Raw genomic sequence first — 23,186 nt, 5'->3', positions numbered from 1 at the left:
TTCTAGACCTATCAGCTGCCTTCGATAATGTGAACCATCAGATCCTCCTCTCCACCCTCTCCGAGTTGGGCATCTCCGGCGCGGCCCACGCTTGGATTGCGTCCTACCTGACAGGTCGCTCCTACCAGGTGGCGTGGCGAGAATCTGTCTCCTCACCACGCGCTCTCACCACTGGTGTCCCCCAGGGCTCTGTTCTAGGCCCTCTCCTATTCTCGCTATACATCAAGTCACTTGGCTCTGTCATAACCTCACATGGTCTCTCCTATCATTGCTATGCAGATGACACACAATTAATCTTCTCCTTTCCCCCTTCTGATGACCAGGTGGCGAATCGCATCTCTGCATGTCTGGCAGACATATCAGTGTGGATGACGGATCACCACCTCAAGCTGAACCTCGGCAAGATGGAGCTGCTCTTCCTCCCGGGAAGGACTGCCCGTTCCATGATCTCGCCATCACGGTTGACAACTCCATTGTGTCCTCCTCCCAGAGCGCTAAGAACCTTGGCGTGATCCTGGACAACACCCTGTCGTTCTCAACTAACATCAAGGCGGTGGCCCGTTCCTGTAGGTTCATGCTCTACAACATCCGCAGAGTACGACCCTGCCTCACACAGGAAGCGGCGCAGGTCCTAATCCAGGCACTTGTCATCTCCCGTCTGGATTACTGCAACTCGCTGTTGGCTGGGCTCCCTGCCTGTGCCATTAAACCCCTACAACTCATCCAGAACGCCGCAGCCCGTCTGGTGTTCAACCTTCCCAAGTTCTCTCACGTCACCCCGCTCCTCCGCTCTCTCCACTGGCTTCCAGTTGAAGCTCGCATCCGCTACAAGACCATGGTGCTTGCCTACGGAGCTGTGAGGGGAACGGCACCTCAGTACCTCCAGGCTCTGATCAGGCCCTACACCCAAACAAGGGCACTGCGTTCATCCACCTCTGGCCTGCTCGCCTCCCTACCACTGAGGAAGTACAGTTCCCGCTCAGCCCAGTCTAAACTGTTCGCTGCTCTGGCCCCCCAATGGTGGAACAAACTCCCTCACGACGCCAGGACAGCGGAGTCAATCACCACCTTCCGGAGACACCTGAAACCCCACCTCTTTAAGGAATACCTAGGATAGGATAAGTAATCCTTCTCACCCCCCCCCCTTTAAGATTTAGATGCACTATTGTAAAGTGACTGTTCTACTGGATGTCATAAGGTGAATGCACCAATTTGTAAGTCGCTCTGGATAAGAGCGTCTGCTAAATGACTTAAATGTAAATGTAATGTAAATGTAGAGGAGAAGGGTAGAGTAGAGGAGGGGAGTAGAGGAGGAGGGAAGTAGAGGAGGAGGGGGGGTAGAGGAGGAGGGTAGAGGAGGAGGGGGGTAGAGGAGGAGGAGAGTAGAGGAGGAGGGGGGGAGTAGAGGAGGGAAGTAGAGGAGGAGGGGAGTAGAGCAGGAGGGGAGTAGAGCAGGAGGGGAGTAGAGCAGGAGGGAGGTAGAGTAGGAGGAGGGGAGTAGAGGAGTGAAGTAGAGGAGGAGGGGAGTAGAGCAGGAGGGAAGTAGAGCAGGGTAGAGGATGGGAGTAGAGGAGGAGGGAAGTAGAGCAGGAGGGAAGTAGAGGAGGAGGGGAGTAGAGCAGGAGGGAAGTAGAGGAGGGTAGAGGAGGGTGGGAGTAGAGCACGAGGGAGGTAGAGGAGGGAAGTCGAGGAGGAGGGGAGTAGAGGAGGAGGGGAGGAGGGGAGTAGAGGAGGAGGAGGGGAGTAGAGGAGGGAAGTAGAGGAGGAGGGAAGTAGAGCAAGGGAAGTAGAGCAGGGAAGTAGAGGAGGGGAGTAGAGCAGGAGGGAAGTAGAGGAGGAGTGGAGTAGAGGAGGAGGAGGGGAGTAGAGGAGGGAGGTAGACGAGGGGGGGGGTAGAGCAGGAGGGGAGTAGAGGAGGGAAGTAGAGGAGGGGGGAGTAGAGGAGGGAATTAGAGGAGGAGGGGAGTAGAGGAGGAGGAGGGGAGTAGAGGAGGGAGGTAGAGGAGGGGGGGCTGTAGAGCAGGAGGGAAGTAGAGGGGGGTAGAGGAGGGGGGGGGGAGTAGAGGAGGAGGGAAGTAGAGGAGTAGAGGAGGAGGAGGGGAGTAGAGGAGGGAAGTAGAGCAGGGGGAAGTAGAGCAGGGAAGTAGAGGAGGGAAGTTGAGGAGGTGAGTAGAGCAGGAGGGAAGTAGAGGAGGAGGGGAGTAGAGCAGGAGGGAAGTAGAGGAGGAGGGGAGTAGAGCTGGAGGGAAGTAGAGAAGGAGGGGAGTAGAGCAGGAGGGAAGTAGACGAGGGTAGAGGAGGGGAGTAGAGGAGGAGGGAAGTAGAGGAGGGTAGAGGGTGGGAGTAGAGCACGAGGGAGGTAGAGGAGGGAAGTAGAGGAGGAGGGAAGTAGAGGAGGACGGAAGTAGAGGAGGAGGGGAGTAGAGGAGGGAAGTAGAGCAGGGGAAGTAGAGCAGGGAAGTAGAGGAGGGAAGTAGAGGAGGGGAGTAGAGCAGGAGGGAAGTAGAGGAGGAGTGGAGTAGAGCAGGAGGGGAGTAGAGCAGGAGGGGAGTAGAGGAGGGGGGAGTAGAGGAGGGAAGTAGAGGAGGAGGAGGGGAGTAGAGGAGGGAAGTAGAGGAGGGAGGTAGAGGAGGGGAGTAGAGGAGGGAAGTAGAGGAGGAGGGGAGTAGAGCAGGAGGGGGGTAGAGCAGGAGGGGAGTAGAGGAGGAGACAAGTAGAGGAGGGGAGTAGAGCAGGAGGGAGGTAGAGGAGGAGGGGAGTAGAGGAGGGGAGTAGAGCAGGGGAGTAAGAGGAGGGAAGTAAGAGGAGGGAAGTAAGAGGAGGGGAGTAAGAGGAGGGGAGTGGATCTGGTTGGTGTCACTACTAAACAGGGGTTTAGGAGTTAGTTGATGGGGAGGCTGTGTTGATGAATAATATTGTGATATACAGTAACAGTGGGAAAGAGCAGATAAAACCTAAAACCTAAAGGTGATGTAGCTTATCTTTATCTCTCAAAAATAGAATATACACCTCTTCACTACATTATCAATACCTTGTGTGAGTGTGTGGTTCACATGCATTAAAAGTTATCTGTGCGAGTGTGTATAATACACATCATAAGTAGCCAGACATGACAGGTCGGGACAGATTTCCTGGCCAGCCTACTGCTCATCAGCTGAGTGAAAACAGACGCTCTCTCTGCCTCTCCAACTGTCGGTCACAATGTGTGCATCCCCAAATGGCACCCTATTCCCTATATAGTGAACTAGTTTGGACCAGAGTCCATAGGGCCTCGTGGGACACAGCCAATGACATATCACGGGCCTCTCTGCACACACTAACTCACTAATGCCTTCTGGGAGCGCATGCAGTATCACAGACGACAGCCAAAGGATCATTTGCATTTGACAGGCTTCTTTTCTGCCACTATACCTCTACCGGCTCCGTCTACATGTACCTCCGTCTACATGTACCTCCGTCTACATGTACCCCCGTCTACATGTACCCCGTCTACATGTACCTCCGTCTACATGTACCTCCGTCTACATGTACCTCCGTCTACATGTACCTCCGTCTACATGTTCCTCCGTCTACATGTACCCCCGTCTACATGTACACCTCCGTCTACATGTACCTCCGTCTACATGTACCTCCGTCTACATGTACCCCCGTCTACATGTTCCCCCGTCTACATGTTCCTCCGTCTACATGTTCCTCCGTCTACATGTACCCCCGTCTACATGTTCCTCCGTCTACATGTACCCCGTCTACATGTTCCTCCGTCTACATGTTCCTCCGTCTACATGTTCCTCCGTCTACATGTTCCTCCGTCTACATGTACCCCCGTCTACATGTTCCTCCGTCTACATGTTCCTCCGTCTACATGTTCCTCCGTCTACATGTACCTCCGTCTACATGTTCCTCCGTCTACATGTACACCTCCGTCTACATGTACTCCTCCGTCTACATGTTCCTCCGTCTACATGTTCCTCCGTCTACATGTTCCTCCGTCTACATGTTCCTCCGTCTACATGTACACCTCCGTCTACATGTACACCTCCGTCTACATGTACACCTCCGTCTACATGTTCCTCCGTCTACATGTTCCTCCGTCTACATGTTCCTCCGTCTACATGTTCCTCCGTCTACATGTTCCTCCGTCTACATGTACCCCCGTCTACATGTACCCCCGTCTACATGTACCCCGTCTACATGTTCCTCCGTCTACATGTACCTCCGTCTACATGTTCCTCCGTCTACATGTTCCTCCGTCTACATGTTCCTCCGTCTACATGTACCTCCGTCTACATGTTCCTCCGTCTACATGTTCCTCCGTCTACATGTACCCCCGTCTACATGTACACCTCCGTCTATATGTACCCCCGTCTACATGTACCTCCGTCTACATGTACCTCCGTCTACATGTACACCTCCGTCTACATGTACCCCCGTCTACATGTACCTCCGTCTACATGTTCCTCCGTCTACATGTTCCTCCGTCTATATGTACCCCCGTCTACATGTACACCTCCGTCTATATGTACCTCCGTCTACATGTACCTCCGTCTACATGTACCTCCGTCTACATGTACCTCCGTCTACATGTACCCCCGTCTACATGTACCCCCGTCTACATGTACCTCCGTCTACATGTACCCCCGTCTACATGTACACCCCCGTCTACATGTACCCCCGTCTACATGTACCTCCGTCTACATGTACCTCCGTCTACATGTACCTCCGTCTACATGTACCTCCGTCTACATGTACCTCCGTCTACATGTACCCCCGTCTACATGTACCTCCGTCTACATGTACCCCCGTCTACATGTACACCCCCATCTACATGTACCCCCGTCTACATGTACCCCCGTCTACATGTACCTCCGTCTACATGTACCTCCGTCTACATGTACCTCCGTCTACATGTACCTCCGTCTACATGTACCTCCGTCTACATGTACCTCCGTCTACATGTACCTCCGTCTACATGTTCCTCCGTCTACATGTTCCTCCGTCTACATGTACCCCCGTCTACATGTTCCTCCGTCTACATGTTCCTCCGTCTACATGTTCCTCCGTCTACATGTTCCTCCGTCTACATGTTCCTCCGTCTACATGTTCCTCCGTCTACATGTACCCCCGTCTACATGTACACCTCCGTCTACATGTTCCTCCGTCTACATGTTCCTCCGTCTACATGTACCTCCGTCTACATGTTCCTCCGTCTACATGTTCCTCCGTCTACATGTACCTCCGTCTACATGTTCCTCCGTCTACATGTACCTCCGTCTACATGTACCCCCGTCTACATGTTCCTCCGTCTACATGTTCCTCCGTCTACATGTTCCTCCGTCTACATGTTCCTCCGTCTACATGTTCCTCCGTCTACATGTTCCTCCGTCTACATGTACACCTCCGTCTACATGTACCCCCGTCTACATGTACCCCCGTCTACATGTACCTCCGTCTACATGTACCCCCGTCTACATGTTCCTCCGTCTACATGTTCCTCCGTCTACATGTTCCTCCGTCTACATGTACCTCCGTCTACATGTTCCTCCGTCTACATGTTCCTCCGTCTACATGTACCTCCGTCTACATGTTCCTCCGTCTACATGTACCCCCGTCTACATGTACCCCCGTCTACATGTACACCTCCGTCTACATGTACCTCCGTCTACATGTACCTCCGTCTACATGTACACCTCCGTCTACATGTACCCCCGTCTACATGTACCTCCGTCTACATGTACCTCCGTCTACATGTACCTCCGTCTACATGTACCTCCGTCTACATGTACCTCCATCTACATGTACCCCCGTCTACATGTACCTCCGTCTACATGTACCCCCGTCTACATGTACACCCCCGTCTACATGTACCCCCGTCTACATGTACCCCCGTCTACATGTACCTCCGTCTACATGTACCTCCGTCTACATGTACCTCCGTCTACATGTACCTCCGTCTACATGTACCTCCGTCTACATGTACCTCCGTCTACATGTACCTCCGTCTACATGTACCTCCGTCTACATGTACCTCCGTCTACATGTACCCCCGTCTACATGTTATGGACATGGAGAGGTTGTATTTCTAGTAACCTCCTGTATTGGTCTGATTTTGCAGTGTGGTTTGCCATCGCAGCTCTATTAGGAGCCATGGCTCAGTGAGATTTCTCAACCTTTCTTTTGGACAATACTTTGGCATGAAAGAACTGTAGCGTCCGTTGCTCTTCCCTTTCCTGTTGAGGTTGGTTTGAGAAAGAAACATTCAGGTCCTAATCAGAACCCCAGGAGCCAATCGCTCCTTACTGCTGGCACACAATACGGACACCTGGGAACTCAGACTCTACGCAAACCAACCACCTTCGATAACACCACCACCGACGCTCAACCACTCCAACGTCAGAGTGAGAGGTAGTCGTAAAATAGCTTTATTTTAACTTCTATACCGGAACGCTCCATAAATGCAAGGAAAACACGGAGGGAAGAACAGATCCTGGACAGAGGGTGGAGTGTAATAACTCAAAAACCATAATCCATTTGAAGTACTGAGCTCTCTGGCAGAAACAGATATAGAACTTGAGGGACAGGCCCGACCCGACCGGGAGGTTGAATACAGAGAGAGACAGAGAGAAAGAGTGAGAGTCACATTGAGAGTGAGAGAACCCTGTCCGTCAGGCAGCACAGGCGTTGGAAAGGAATCACTAGTGTATGAGGAGAGGTCTAGAGCCGTGAAACCGTTAAGAAGTCACAACTATGCTGTTCCTTTTCTACTGAGGGACTTCCTTTATTCATTCATTCATTCATTCAACCTCAATGGTTTACTCTGAAACACACCCAGGAGTGTGCTTACTCGCCTACTTGAGAATACGACAAGCAGAATATTTTTATGACAATCTGACATAAATACAAGGCTGTGTCACTGGACAGGATGAGAGCATTTAGCAAATGTAGAGAATAAAACTAAAACGGATGCGTGGTTTGTAACCTCAGAGCACAGTTCAAGGCTCAGTTGTCGAGGGCAAACCACAATGTAAGTCAACAGATGGGAGCAGCGCTATTGGTCAGCACGATCAACTGAGGCTCCAGGGGGAGTTACTTTGATGGACTGGGGACTTTCTAGGACACCTTGGTTTGAAAGCCCAGGTTGTAACAGCATTACACTCCTCTCCTCTTTCTAGGACACCTTGGTTTGAAAGCCCATTGAAAGCCCAGGTCGTAACAGAATTACACTCCTCTCCTCTTTCTAGGACACCTTGGTTTGAAAGCCCAGGTCGTAACAGCATTACACTCCTCTCCTCTTTCTAGGACACCTTGGTTTGAAAGCCCAGGTCGTAACAGCATTACACTCCTCTCCTCTTTCTAGGACACCTTGGTTTGAAAGCCCAGGTCGTAACAGCATTACACTCCTCTCCTCTTTCTAGGACACCTTGGTTTGAAAGCCCAGGTCGTAACAGCATTACTCTCCTCTCCTCTTTCTAGGACACCTTGGTTTGAAAGCCCAGGTCGTAACAGCATTACTCTCCTCTTTCTAGGACACCTTGGTTTGAAAGCCCAGGTCGTAACAGCATTACACTCCTCTCCTCTTTCTAGCGCCAAACAAAAACAGACCTGCGATTCAATATCCAAATGATGATTGCAGGTTTTGGCCTAAGTATGAACCCTGTAATGGCAGTAGTAGAAGTGGAACACAACACAATGGTGACCATCTGTGTGAGCACCAAATGACACAGCCAAGCAGCTGTCACAAAAACATGTCCCTCAGTTAATGGTAGGTAGCCTCTTGGTAGTGTTGTGGTTTACAGTGGTTTACAGGGCTGTGTTCTTCCTGTTGTGGAGCTAGCGAGACAAAGAAAGAAAGAGAAAAAGAAAGAAAGAGAACGAGAACGAGCGAGAATGAGAGAGAGAGCGATCGCTAGAGAGAGCGAGAACGAGAGAGAGCTAGAGAGAATGAGAGAGAGAACGAGAAAGAGAGCGAGAACAAGATAGAGAGCGAGCGATCGCTAGAGAGAGCGCTAGAGAGAGCGAGCGAGAAAGCAAAAACCAGAGACCAGCTAGTGGAGTTCACCTAACCGTGTCTGTGATGTCCTAAGTCTGACCCAGTGGGCTACATCTATAAGAGGCATCCCTGTTATGTACTTCCATAAAAAGAATTCCAATCCTGGCCGGCGTGTGGAGCGAAGAATTCCGTCCTTCCCAGTCCTCCCCACCAGGGAAGGGTTGAAGGTTCAGCCCTAGTCAGATTTCAGAGGGAACGCTGCCTGTCAGGGAGGCTGGAGCTGGAGGAGCTGCCACTGCACCACGCAAACTATTGTGGCCACACATTAGTAGGGAATGTGGAGCCGGGAACACCAGAACCCAAGTTTGTTTACTGCTGGGAGTGTGGGTGTGAATATACTGTACACAGAGTCAAGCCCCCAGGGCAGTACAATGCTCAGTACAATGTACTGCTTGTGTCCCAAATTGCACCCTATTCCCTACGTAGTGCACTACTTTTGACCAGAGCCCTATGGGTGCCATTGGGTGCCACAAAATGAAAAATAAGCAGCACTATCAAGGCTATGAAACTAATTCCAGTCCTGAGAGAATGCTCTGAGTAGGGTCGGTCATCATCACGTTGTACAGGTTTGGACGTGCCCAGACAGACAGTCCTCTATCTAGAGACAGGGCGGGTCAAAGTCATTATTAAAAGTCACCACACACTGATATGGAATGAATTATCTGTGAACCCCAACACAATAGGAAAGCAAAGTGGTGGGGGGTGAGGGTGGTAGGGGGCGGCGGCTGCAATTCCTAGGAGGTTGTCAACTGCCATTTTTACTGTGGGAAAGAGGGCTTTACGACTGGTTGAATATATTTTACTGCAAGATAAAAGAGTGGCACTGACTGGAGTGGTTTTGCATATGGGCCTTAATGAAATCCTTTGTTATGGACAACTTAACAGATATTGACACTAAATCGCTGCCTCGCAGCGTCGCTCACTCATTCCCTCCTTCCTTCTTCTCCTCTATCTTTCTCTGACTCGCCCACGTCACCTCCCTCCCTCTCCAAGGGCCTATTACAGCTGTGAACGGAAAATGAATCAAATCAGGTGTAACGGCCAACATTTTGGAGTTCTATCAGAAGGCTATTGACCCGCCTTTCGGTGTTTAAATGAAACTACACATCATACAGTATGAATAACAGGACAGTATGTCTCCATGGCTTGGGGAAGAGGATTCCCATTCCTGTCATTGAAGAATAAGTCCAGGGAACAAAGACTATTTTAAAAAGTTATTGATTATTATTAAAAGTTATAAAAATTGACGTGACCATTTTACGTTATATATTTTTTGGCGCACAAATGATAAATCCCCTGTGCTCTTTTCATACTGTACAGTATATAATCCAACCTATTCAGACTACGATAGGCCTTAGTCCTGGTACAGAATAAAGACTTTCCCAGACATACAGTAATACCGCATGCCTGTGGAAAGACACAGCCACCTTAGTTTTATATGAGCAAGGCCTTTACTTCATATCTGACAGTGTGCCCCAGGCCCAGACCATATTAAACTGATGGAAACTATACAACACTGAGTGAGCAGTCCACAGACGCTCCTTCCTTAACCTCACCTCCATCTTATTCAATTCACTTCCATGTATATTAAGTTACCACTTTCAATGGTACATCATTTTCCTGGTAAGAATCTTCAGTCAATGCGATGTGCATAATTACATTGCTTCGGTTTTGCCTGCTACCATTCATCACAGAAATTCAAACCACAAGGGATGATTTTCTACATAGCACCAACATTAACAACCTAAGTAAAGTCGTAGCCTATTGTTCTCTGCCTGACTGTGGCTGTAGAGAAAAGACAGGCAGCCAGAAGCTATAAAAGACACAAAGACAATTTGCGTCTTGGATGGATGAAGGGAAAGGAGACACACTAGGAGATCTGTGATTGATTTATCATCCTAGACGTGTTCCAGTAAGTATGGCCGCCGAGCTGCAGAGCCTAAATGCATCTGTGCTCATCTCCTGGTCTGTAAACCCTGGATTCTTTCCAGCCTCTCTGATCCAGACAGGCCCAGTACGGGTAACCTGTCTTACGCTACACATCTCAGCACTGCCTGGAGAACAATGACATCATTGCAAAATGAAGAAAAGGAGTGCCAGGGAGACAGTTAGCTACTGATTCAAACAGGCAAAATGAAGAAAAGGAGTGCCAGGGAGATAGTTAGCTACTGACTCAAACAGGTAAAATGAAGAAAAGGAGTGCCAGGGAGACAGTTAGCTACTGATTCAAACAGGCAAAATGAAGAAAAGGAGTGCCAGGGAGATAGTTAGCTACTGACTCAAACAGGCAAAATGAAGAAAAGGAGTGCCAGGGAGACAGTTAGCTACTGATTCAAACAAGCAAAATGAAGAAAAGGAGTGCCAGGGAGATAGTTAGCTACTGACTCAAACAGGCAAAATGAAGAAAAGGAGTGCCAGGGAGACAGTTAGCTACTGACTCAAACAGGCAAAATGAAGAAAAGGAGTGCCAGGGAGACAGTTAGCTACTGACTCAAACAGGCAAAATGAAGAAAAGGAGTGCCAGGGAGACAGTTAGCTACTGACTCAAACAGGCAAAATGAAGAAAAGGAGTGCCAGGGAGACAGTTAGCTACTGACTCAAACAGGCAAAATGAAGAAAAGGAGTGCCAGGGAGACAGTTAGCTACTGACTCAAACTGGCAAAATGAAGAAAAGGAGTGCCAGGGAGACAGTTAGCTACTGACTCAAACAGGTAAAATGAAGAAAAGGAGTGCCAGGGAGACAGTTAGCTACTGACTCAAACAGGCAAAATGAAGAAAAGGAGTGCCAGGGAGACAGTTAGCTACTGACTTAAACAGGCAAAATGAAGAAAAGGTGTGCCAGGGAGACAGTTAGCTCCTGACTGAGAAAATTGCCAACTGAAGAGCGAGCCAAACAGAGTCAGAGACGTTACTACATCACATTGATGAATATTGAGTTAACACATACCTGAGACCAGCCACTGGCCAGTGGGAGACGCACTGATGGAGCGCACCAGACTGGTGTGGCCACGGTACACCTATTGAGAGGACACATCATTAAGGTCATGATTGGTGCCCACTTAACATACATTTTTAAACCCATCAGCCCATGAGGTACATTTCCAATCAAATATCACACACAGAAATTCAGATTCAGTGGCTGACTTACCAGAGACATAGTGGTGGGGAAGGGCTGCAGGTCCTTGGGTTTGGGCAGCTTGGGGATCAGATCTTCTGGATTCACATTCACCTGTGGAGACAAATTTAGATGAATAGAGTTGAGTCACGAGTGGAGAATCACCTAATTGATCTGACAATATAGAGGTCCTTCTAAATGAGCCACATAGCTTCACTTATGAGTATCTTCAAAACAAATATTTACAGAATGCACACCAACAAAGTCCCTCTATTATAAAAATGATTCCGGCAACTGGTTAACTATGAACTATTTAGCTAGACATTGAGGCGGGGTCTCTAGTCTCACCCTCATCTTGCGCTGGCGGGGACACAGGTAAAGGTCAAGGCAGCGTTCAAAGCGCTCGTGGATGAAACGGGAGAAGGCGGGCACGGCCCTCAGACAGGAGTGTTTCTGGGGGAGGAACGGGAGCTTCCTGTCTTCTGCATCCTGCTGCTCCCACACCAGTCTCTGACAGGGGAAGGAAGAACCAATGGTTAGCCTAACTGTATACTGATGACTGGTCTGTGTACTGGTTAATGATTGGTCTGTATACTAATGACTGGTCTGTGTACTGGTTAATGATTGGTCTGTATACTAATGACTGGCTGATAAGTTATGAATGATTGGTCTGTATACTGTAGCTAATGAGGGATGAACAAAATGTTTCAGTTGATCTATGCTACTATGCCTACAGTATATAGTGCAAGCCAATTTACTATAGACAAAGTTATGGTATTTCAAGAGTGGCACTTATGTATGATGTACACTACCATTCAAAAGTTTGGGGTCACTTAGAAATGTCCTTGTTTTTGAAAGAAAAGCTAATTCTGTCCATTAAAATAACATACAATTGATCAGAAACACAATGTAGACCTGGTTAACGTTGTAAATGACTATAATAGCGGGAAACGGCTGATTTTTAATGGAATATCTACAGGCATTCAGAGGCCCATTATGAGCAACCATCACTGTGTTCCAATGGAACGTTGTGTAAGCTAATCCAAGTTTGACATTTTAAAAGGCTAATTGATCATTAGAAAACTCTTTTACAATTATGTTAGCACATCTGAAAACTATTGTCCTGATTAAAGAAGCAATGAAACTGGCCTTCTTTAGTTGAGTATCTGTGAGTTTGATTACAGGCTCAAATGGCCAGAAACAAATATTTCTTCTGAAACTCGCCAATCTTTTCTTATTCTGAGAAATGAAGGCTATTCCATGCGAGAAATTGCCAAGAAACTGAAGATCTCGTACAATGCTGTGTACTACTCCCTTCACAGAACAGTGCAAACTGGCTCTAACCAGAATAGAAAGAGGAGTGGGAGGCCCCGGTGCACATCTGAGCAAGAGGACAAGTACATTAGAATGTCTAGTTTGAGAAACAGACGCCTCACAAGTCCTCCTTTTGCCCCTCTTAATCTTTTATTTTTATTGGCCAGTCTGAGATATGGTTTTTTCTTTGCAACTCTGCCTAGAAGGCCACCATCCCGGAGTCGCCTCTTCACTGTTGACGTTGAAACTGGTGTTTTGAGGGTACTATTTAATGAAGCTGCCAGTTGAGGACTTGTGAGGCTTCTGTTTCTCAAACTAGACACCAATTATTTTAATGGACCAAAAAATGTGCTTTTCTTTCAAAAATAAGGACATTTCTAAGTGACCCCAAACTTTTGAAAGGTAGTGTATATCAGAGTTATACAGCAAGTAACTGCATGTGTTTCATGATCAGTTAAAATCAATTGATCATGTCATTTCAGATACGTCAGGGTAGCCTCACGATACATCTCAATATTGGCCACCAATATTGGATATTTGAGTGATCTAATAAAAGTGAACTCTACCTGAAAATACCTGAGTGGTTTAGGTTAATTTCCCATGCTTTGTGGGCTCTGCCTGTCAAGCAGCAGAAGGGTACATTTGCCGATGTACTGTTTGCTGATAATGTTTACTTTACAAGCTACCGGTAGGAACTTTGTACAGTTGGCTAAACATAGTGATATGTACACCTAATGTACTTGATCTACAACCAATGTAGGCATACCTAGCGTTATTAGCGAACATTATCCCATTTCAACATTGTTTTTAACAGTATTTAATCATGATTGCCGCTGACAGACTTGATAGGATACATTGACTGATGGACCACTTGAAATTGGCTAACTAGCATAACAGATCATATCATGTCTAGCTGACATGCTAACCTTCAGGGGATAAACTAGATGGCTTGATTTGCTTGCCATCTATAGTGGTGACAACAGTAGTCCGACAGACAACTTTACCAGGACGAGTACTTGCCGTTGTCAAGCTCTTTCCAAAAGCCTAATCTCTGATAAAGCAAGCTAAATGACACTATCTAGCTACATGTTAATAGCAAGCTAATTCCAAATGGACAGGATACCCTAAAGTATCTCAAAATACATGATCAATTGGTGTTTACTGATCATGAAAAGCTTGCAGTTGCTTGCTGTATAACTCTGATAGAGCTAAATGCAGAATAATCTGAAATGTGGAGTTATGACTGATTTTCAAGAAGTGATTATATTAAAACCAAATAGTTGTAATATCTACTGACCACTCCCTTGAAAAGGGCAGATATTTGTTAAATCGAACACTCTGCACCGTATTGTGACGTTTTATTGATCACGACTTATACTACTACAAACACTATGAACATCATGTTATTCACATTAATTAAGCATTTACCTCTTCCTCTGTGAGCAGGTACTCAGGCGGAGGGTTGTAGGACTCCTCGTGTCCGGGCAGCCTCATCTTGGGGGCTGGGACGTGCATCTTGTGGCGCCCCAGTATGGCGTTGGGGTCCTCCTTGGCCCACAGGTCGTAGTACTGAGGGGTGGTCTCTTTGGGCTTACGGGGCTTGATCCAACCCATCTTTATGGCATGGACCAGCTTCGAAACCTGGGAGAGGGAGAGAGGACAACAGTAGTGGTGAAGTGTGTGTATGTGTGTGTGTGTGTGTGTGTGTGTGTGTGTGTGTGTGTGTGTGTGTGTGTGTAAACACATGTCTAACACGAATGTACAAACATTCAATCACACAGTATTAAAATGGGGGAGAATGTGCTCTGCTTCGTAAAATATAAAAGACTAACTTGATTAATGAGTGGAATAAAATCAAGCCGACATTAATAGAAAGTATTGCTGGGCTAATAAAGCTACGGTTTCTATATTTTTATTGTTGAGGGTTTGGGAGGGGTGGGTCTTTAAGCCTCCAATTTCAGAACCCCCATTATAACACAATTTCACCTCCACTTCCACTATGCAGGGATCATTACATTCTAACACGTGTGAGCAGTTAGGATTCAAACTGGTGGTAACGCCTGCTATATATTTATTGTAAATATATATTAGCAGCATAAAACATAAAGCTTTTGAGTGAGCAGAGAGGAACAGAGAATGGGGAGAGAGAACGAGAGGAAAATAGAGAGTTTGAGAGGTAGACAGAGATGGTGTGTAAGAAAGAAAGAGACCTACCTTCGCCTTCTCTATGAGTGAGGGGATGAAGCTGCGTTTGTCCTGGGGCCTGTTGGTCACCGGATGGATCATGACCTCGTTGGTGAAGAAGTCCACGGACGGCTAAAAGATAAACACAGCATTTATCAGCGAGAAAAAGAGATTGTTTATTGGTAGCGTACACAGTCGGCAGATGTTATCGCAGGTGCAGCAAAACACTTATGTTATTTAGCGCCAACAGTGCAGTAATACCTAGCAATACAAAACAAGACACACAATAATTTTAAAAAATCATTAAAAATATATATCAGAATGAGCTAAATACATTTGGGACACAGCCTGAAGTAAACAAAGTCAGCTAGGATTGAAGACAGACCCTTGTGAAACAAACGTCTGGGAAGCCCTAGATTAATAGACAGCCCAATTACTGTGGACTGGAATCATTGGATCCAGTCCACAGTAATTGGATCAAAGTCCAAGGCAGGTAGCTGATGACGACATCAGAGTTAGCCTGGTATTTTCTTATTTTACAGTCCTGGTGTTAAAAGTTTAAAAACACTTGTTTTTGCCCCTGACAAATGAGTTTATATGCCTCTGTAATAACTCTGGCATTAACGAGACTCCATGATAGCCATGACGCCACCTAGATTCTAGACACTACAGCAGTGGCTTCTCAATTCAACACTATTCATTTAAAACCTCTCCCGCAAACCCTGTTAACTGCAGCACAGGAGAACTCGCTCCTCTCCAGACGTGGGTTCAACTACTATATGAAATCTGGCAAATACTTTGAGCGTTTGCTCCAGTCTGCCTGCAGTGCCAGTTGGGTGGGGTTTGCAATTGTTGGACATTTCTACTAGTTCCATTGCAACATGCAACTCAATCAAATCACAGCTAAAGAATCTGAAATGTTTTCTGATTGTATTTGAACCCAGGTCTGCTTTCGGCTGACTTGTTCTAAGTGACGAGGAGTGGAGTGCAGACGAGGTTTGGGTTATGTGGAGAACATAAGTGGATGGGCTAATGAACTGAGGTCTAGTTTGCTCTAATGGCTGCTATGCTTTAGCCATTATCTGCTCAGTCATTTAACAAAACAGAGCTGCCAGCCGTCAACACAGTCAAACCTGGGTCGTATTCACTAGGCACAAAAAATAAAAATAAAAATGGACTGAAACAGAGAAGGAGTAGCAAAGTTGGTCCAATAAGAAACACTTGTTTTTCTTATTTTGTTGCAAAGCGTGTTGCTACGTTTGGCCCTAATGAATAGGACCCTGATACAGGCAGTGAGAGAGCAGTCATAAAGGTCTTTACCTCGTACTCTTTGAAGTTGACGTCGCCAAATTGACCCTTCTGGAGGCGGTGCACCAGGTCCACCTGCTCGTCTGTCAGACGAATGTCTGAGGCTGTCGTCTTGTCATGAACCGTACGCCTGGTGGAGGGGAGATGGAGGGAGAGAGACCAGATGTCAAAACAGGTTCACAGATACTCTTCTCCCAGAACAAAAGCACAGAGAAAGAAGAGCGAGCGTGCGTGCGTTAGAGAGAGGGTGTTCGAGAGAGAGAGAGAGAGGGTGTTCGAGAGAGAGAGAGAGAGAGAGAGAGAGAGAGAGGGTGTTCGAGAGAGAGAGAGAGAGAGGGTGTTCGAGAGAGAGAGAGAGGGTGTTCGAGAGAGAGAGAGAGAGAGAGAGAGGGTGTTCGAGAGAGAGAGAGAGAGGGTGTTCGAGAGAGAGAGAGAGAGAGGGTGTTCGAGAGAGAGAGAGAGGGTGTTCGAGAGAGAGACAGAGAGAGAGGGTGTTCGAGAGAGAGAGACAGAGGGTGTTCGAGAGAGAGAGACAGAGGGTGTTCGAGAGAGAGACAGAGATAGAGATAGAGATAGAGAGAGAGAGAGAGAGAGAGAGAGAGAGAGAGAGAGAGAGAGAGAGAGAGAGAGGTAATCTGCTCCTTGTCATCTCACCAGTAGTCTGGGTTCTCCATCTTGTCCAGGAACTCATCCAGCTCGTCTTTGTTCCTGATGGGCTTAAAGATCTTCTTCCCGTCCAGGTTATAGCCGATGTGAGGGTAGTCCTGGTACCACTCCATGGGAATGTTGCCCACCGTGTTACGAATGTCCTAGGACAGAAAAGAGTGAGGAAGAGAAAGACATGTTCAATAACCTTGTTTAACAACACAAGGTGTTTGTCTTCCCATTAGATTGCTTGCTCAGGGCTGTTGCAGTCCTTCATATCACTCTGGGCGAGTGGAATAAATAGCGGATTATACTGTTATGGGAGTAGAGTACAGTTTTTCTGGCCTGGAAACACTCACCCTCATCATACTTGTCCCATTTTCCTACATTTATGAATACCTGTGGCTGGATGAGGCCTTGGGGGTGTACAGGTGCAGGCCTGGTAAAAATACCTTGGCTCATTCTACATCCCGTTGTCATTCACAAACTGGCGGTAGGACTAGAAACCTGTTCTTAGACGATAGGACTTATTAAACCAAATGGGTACTGAAAAGTCTGAAAAAATACATTTCTTCATCTGAGAACACACACACACACACACACACACACACACACACACACACACACACACACACACACACACACACACACACACACACACACACACACACACACACACACAAACACACACACACACAAACACGACAGCTGAAAGCTCTCAGAAGTAGTGAGCCACTTTAAAGTGGGGCTGCACCTGTGAGTGATTTCAATAAAAACACCCCTACCAGATCCAATTAGGAGGGAGTGGGCAGCGTGTCACGCTTTTTCTCACAGCCAGCTGGGTAGACCCCTCCCACACACACAGTGCCCATCCTCAAAGCCCCCACTCATTACACACACACTAAATGGGCATTGGCCCTGCTCTATAGAACTACCTCTGAGTGAGGTGGAGGAGGTGGTGTCTCTTGTGTGATAAGGGTCATGCCAACATCAGCATATTCCAGACTGTGAACAAGCACGGACACGTCAATTGTGCTAGCAGTATCTCCTCTTTGCAAGTTAGTGGATTTGTTGGCCCACAGTGTTGAAGTTCATACAAGTATTACTGCACATAACCAAGGGAGCCAAAAGAACAGAAACAGGAGAAAAACTAATGTGACACTTCCTTGTCTGGGAACACATTGTCTAACAGGCTGGTTGTTAATGGGGGAACTCTATAAAGGTCACCCTCGCTGGTTGGTTGCTGAGACCAAATCTCTAGTGAGCTATCAGCCTATGGCGACAACTACATGCTACTGCAAGAACAAAACATGTAGGCAATGATATAGCCGGCAGATTGTCAATGGTTCCGTACGGTGGTTTGCTAACCCTACGCCTAACCTTAGCCCTTGACGTAACATTTAACCAAACCTACTATCCCCAACCCTACCCTTAACCAGGCCGTTCCATCTCTAGGCATAACCATACATTTAGATCTACCGGTCCAATAACCACATCCAAAGACGTATGCAGCTAACTGCATTTCTCGCATTGATGTAGCCTGGTCTGCACATTAAGCTACACTGTACTAGACCCAGGCCCTTCACAACAAGCTACACTGTACTAGACCCAGGCCCTGCACATTAAGCTACACTGTACTAGACCCAGGCCCTTCACAACAAGCTACACTGTACTAGACCCAGGCCCTCCACAACAAGCTACACTGTACTAGACCCAGGCCCTCCACAACAAGCTACACTGTACTAGACCCAGGCCCTGCACATTAAGCTACACTGTACTAGACCCAGGCCCTTCACAACAAGCTACACTGTACTAGACCCAGGCCCTCCACAACAAGCTACACTGTACTAGACCCAGGCCCTGCACATTAAGCTACACTGTACTAGACCCAGGCCCTTCACAACAAGCTACACTGTACTAGACCCAGGCCCTCCACAACAAGCTACACTGTACTAGACCCAGGCCCTGCACATTAAGCTGCACTGTACTAGACCCAGGCCCTTCACAACAAGCTACACTGTACTAGACCCAGGCCCTGCACATTAAGCTACACTGTACTAGACCCAGGCCCTTCACAACAAGCTACACTGTACTAGACCCAGGCCCTCCACAACAAGCTACACTGTACTAGACCCAGGCCCTCCACAACAAGCTACACTGTACTAGACCCAGGCCCTCCACAACAAGCTACACTGTACTAGACCCAGGCCCTCCACAACAAGCTACACTGTACTAGACCCAGGCCCTCCACAACAAGCTACACTGTACTAGACCCAGGCCCTTCACAACAAGCTACACTGTACTAGACCCAGGCCCTCCACAACAAGCTACACTGTACTAGACCCAGGCCCTTCACAACAAGCTACACTGTACTAGACCCAGGCCCTCCACAACAAGCTACACAAGCTACTAGACCCAGGCCCTTCACAACAAGCTACACTGTACTAGACCCAGGCCCTTCACAACAAGCTACACTGTACTAGACCCAGGCCCTCCACAACAAGCTACACTGTACTAGACCCAGGCCCTGCACAAGCTACACTGTACTAGACCCAGGCCCTCCACAACAAGCTACACTGTACTAGACCCAGGCCCTCCACAACAAGCTACACTGTACTAGACCCAGGCCCTTCACAACAAGCTACACTGTACTAGACCCAGGCCCTTCACAACAAGCTACACTGTACTAGACCCAGGCCCTCCACAACAAGCTACACTGTACTAGACCCAGGCCCTTCACAACAAGCTACACTGTACTAGACCCAGGCCCTGCACAACAAGCTACACTGTACTAGACCCAGGCCCTCCACAACAAGCTACACTGTACTAGACCCAGGCCCTCCACAACAAGCTACACTGTACTAGACCCAGGCCCTCCACAACAAGCTACACTGTACTAGACCCAGGCCCTCCACAACAAGCTACACTGTACTAGACCCAGGCCCTCCACAACAAGCTACACTGTACTAGACCCAGGCCCTCCACAACAAGCTACACTGTACTAGGCCCAGGCCCTTCACTTAAAGCTACAGTAAACTACTAAACAGAGGAGAATCACTCAGAAGAGAAGGATTAGCCAGCCCCCCACCAGGACAGCCTTGTGTTGCTCAGCCTGGGTGATGACACCCACCTGGCCTGATGGCCAGCCCCAGCCCCCCTGGCCTGCCTCTCACACCACTGCCTTTCTGCTTCTCTGGGGCCTGGAGAACTGGAGGAGAGAGAGCGGAACAGGGCCAACGACAGACAAATGTTCCATTTCGCGAGCTCCAGCATTCACACAGACGACTTCTGGGCAAGCGATAGTTTCGGTCCGCAGGATCGAGTTTCACCGGAGAGTGGGCTCTCACCTCCTTCCAATGCGCCTAGGGAGGAAGCGAGCGAAGCAAATGAGATTCAACGAGATGGGTTAAAATAGTGATTTATGGATTATTGTTCCAATGTGTCGCCAGAATGTTGACTCTGTTTTCTTAATCTGTTTTTTCGAACGCAAGCGTTTATTTTTTTGCTACGGTAAGGATGACTCCAATACACACAATAATTGTATAACAGAAACTAGCAGGCCCATATGACAACCCAATAGGATTCAGCCCGAAATAATATACTTCAAATAGACTAAGAACAATAGCGTCAAATCCCAGAGTTGACAAGCACCAGCGGGAGTTAAAGCCTATTTATGGTTGATCTGAAATGTGGTCGGAGACGCCGTACGGAGGGTGTGAGGCAAATGTGGTCGGAGATGCCGTACGGAGGGTGTGAGGCAATTGCAGAGCCTCTGGAGGCCGTATTGACCTCCGTACCACATTTCTGTGCGCCTCTCAAATTTTGTAACAATGCGGAGGGCTCTGCATAGCTCCGCATTGACATGATTGGTTGACGGTAGGATGGGGTGGGAGGTCCTGTATAAACACAGTCACTTCCTTGACAACAGCTCTGCGCTGCTCGCGAAACGCAAGAAGTATGAATGCCCTGACATTTACTTTCACCGGAAATGCTGCATGGCCAAAACCAGAAGAACAAAGACTGCTTACTCATACTCTACCATCACACAGTCATGATGCCAAGACCACTCTGTCCATTCATCATAGCCCATTCATCCTGAATGGGAAGGAAAACGTACAGTAGGGCTATTCTTATATTGACCCGTAGTGTATTAGCTGGCTTTACCCAATGTTTTTTCAGCACTTACAAAAGGCTGCTTGTTGTCGCCTGGCTGGCTGCTGTTAAGCTGGGATGTCAGGACTGAGTGTCAGGTAGTGACTGCAGGACTGGTCAATGCTGTGGGCCCGAGAGGGCTGCGACTGTCAAGTCCAACACACCCATAACTGGACATTCTGTGTGTGTGTGTGTGTGTGTGTGTGTGTGTGTGTGTGTGTGTGTGTGTGTGTGTGTGTGTCCCTCGTCTGTATGTGCACGCGTATGTGTGCGTGTGTCTCAACCGGGACAGCACAGATAGGGACACACAAGACTTGACTCCGTACAGAGAGAGTAGAGACTGCAGCGCACCACCTGCTTTCAATCGGCCAGCCAAACACGGGGCTTTATTAAGTGTCAGTCAGCCAGGCTGGGTTCTGTCAGGGTGAGGAGACTTCCATGGAAAATGTCATTAGATTGGATAGAGAGGCCTGCTTTGAATGGACCTCAATACACAAAATGGTGCTTTGGTAGAAGGACAGAGTGGGAAGGGAGGGAAGGGAGGAGAGGACCAGGGCCTGTATTTATAAAGCCTCTCACAGTAGGAGTGTTGATATAGGATCAGGTCCCCCTCCTGTCCAAGTAACTATGTTTAACCGTATTCATCCCAGATCAACAGGTTCGGCTGAGGGTGGTATCCAGTACAGATGGAGGTGGTGGTTTAAATGGAGGGTGTCGGTGGTCTAATATTGATTAAAACTTTTCCCCTCTCAGGTAGGTTCTTTCTTTACAATGTTTCAGCTGGTGTGTCCCAGCCAGCACACCCAATCCAGTGTCTTAACGAGATGACAACATCAAACAGACACCACTGCGTTCTCACAGATCTTACAGCGAGCAGAGTGCAACGTGACACCTCTCAGTTTTCAGCAGGACCCACTCTTAAAAAAAGCCCCCTCTGACCCCCTTCACTCCCAGTGTGTGTGTGTGTGTGTGTGTGTGTGTGTGACCCCCTCCCTCCTCAACACTGGGGCCACACCGTGGGTCTAACTGGCTGGCCATTGAGTAACACTACACTGTGATAAGTCAACCAGCCTGATCACTGTACAGTCCTGTCATCACTATTATCAAGTCATCTATCATGTGAGAATTGAGAATGCTTAGCCACCTATTTCTCTTAAAGTGTAAGGAAATCACTTCTCACAGGCCTATGGGGAGAGACAACACGAGGACGGGTGATGACACCATGAAATTAGATAGGACCAATGAGCCATTCATAACTGAATCATGACTTCTATGGTACTTGGTTCAGGTCCCAGTAAGCATTTAGAGTGCTTGAAAACCAGACAAAATTATACACCAAATAAATCTGCTAAGCCAATTGTTTTCAATGAGAACAATACGTTTGAAGAATGCAGAACTGCCATGCATCTGTGTTGTATGGCATTTGGTTTGGCACCGGCCTCAGGAGTGGAAGGAAAACCATGGCAAACACATGCCAATGGGACAGCAGGTCCAATTAGAATAGCATTCCAGGCGTGCCTTCATCCATACCTCTGATTATGCCAACCAGGATGCCCATCCGCCAGGGCGTGTAGCTGGCATGAGGTGGCGCTCAGCCTGCCAGACAGGCCAACCAACTCTACCAGGTCCCAAAACTTCAGAACTCTCAACTAAAACGATCAATAACACTGAGGGAGGGAGGGAATACATAAAATGAGTAATTAACTACAATGACCATACTCCATTGTGCCGGTTCTTTCCAGCTCGGACAGAGATGTTTTTATTTCACCAGGTAGGCCAGATGAGAATAAGTTCTCATTTACAACTGCGACCTGGCCAAGATAAAGCAAAGCAGTGTGACAAAAACAACCAAGTTACACATAAATGAACATAATAAAAAAATCTATGTACAGTGTGTGCAAATGTAGAAGAGTAGGGAGTTATGTAATAAATGGGCCACAGAGGCAATATAATTACAATTTAGCATTAACACTGGAGTGGTAGATGTGCAGAAGATGATGTGCAAGAAGAGATACTGGGGTGCAAAAAAGCAAGAGGCTAGGTAAAAAAAATGGGGATGATGTAGGTGGGTGGGTTATTTACAGATGGGCTGTGTACAGGTACAGTGATCGGTAAGCTGCTCTGACAACTGATGCTTAAAGTTAGGGAGGGAGATATAAGACTCCAGCTTCAGTGATTTTTGCAATTTGTTCCAGTCATTGGCAGCAGAGAACTGGAAGGAAAGGCGGCCAAAGGAAGTGTTGGCTTTGGGGATGACCAGTGAAATATACCTGCTGGAGCGCGTGCTATGGATGGGTGTTGCTATGGTGACCAGTAAGCTGAGATAAGGCAGGGATTTACCTAGCAAAGACTTATAGATGACCTGTAGCCAGTGGGTTTGGTGACAAATATGTAGTGAGGGCCAGTCAACGAGAGCATACA

The 23,186-nt window shown here is 47.8% G+C and overlaps 1 protein-coding gene across 2 annotated transcripts in view; it reads right to left on the bottom strand.

Moving 5' to 3' along the window:
- Nucleotides 1–23,186, bottom strand: part of LOC118397649 (ribosome biogenesis protein bop1-like) — a 157,673-nt gene that overhangs the window by 27,405 nt on the left and 107,082 nt on the right. For both annotated transcript variants that reach the window (XM_052470033.1, XM_052470032.1), the window contains exons 4-10: nucleotides 16,623–16,777; nucleotides 15,981–16,098; nucleotides 14,691–14,792; nucleotides 13,905–14,117; nucleotides 11,511–11,672; nucleotides 11,196–11,276; nucleotides 10,995–11,064 (exon numbers count right to left, since the gene is read on the bottom strand). In XM_052470033.1, coding sequence (XP_052325993.1) covers nucleotides 10,995–11,064; nucleotides 11,196–11,276; nucleotides 11,511–11,672; nucleotides 13,905–14,117; nucleotides 14,691–14,792; nucleotides 15,981–16,098; nucleotides 16,623–16,777 — 901 coding nt within the window. The remainder of the gene's footprint in view (nucleotides 1–10,994; nucleotides 11,065–11,195; nucleotides 11,277–11,510; nucleotides 11,673–13,904; nucleotides 14,118–14,690; nucleotides 14,793–15,980; nucleotides 16,099–16,622; nucleotides 16,778–23,186) is intronic.

This window comes from Oncorhynchus keta, chromosome 19, assembly GCF_023373465.1.
Source record: "Oncorhynchus keta strain PuntledgeMale-10-30-2019 chromosome 19, Oket_V2, whole genome shotgun sequence".
Classification (NCBI taxonomy): Eukaryota; Metazoa; Chordata; class Actinopteri; order Salmoniformes; family Salmonidae; genus Oncorhynchus; species Oncorhynchus keta.
This window is presented reverse-complemented; position numbering and strand designations above follow the sequence as displayed.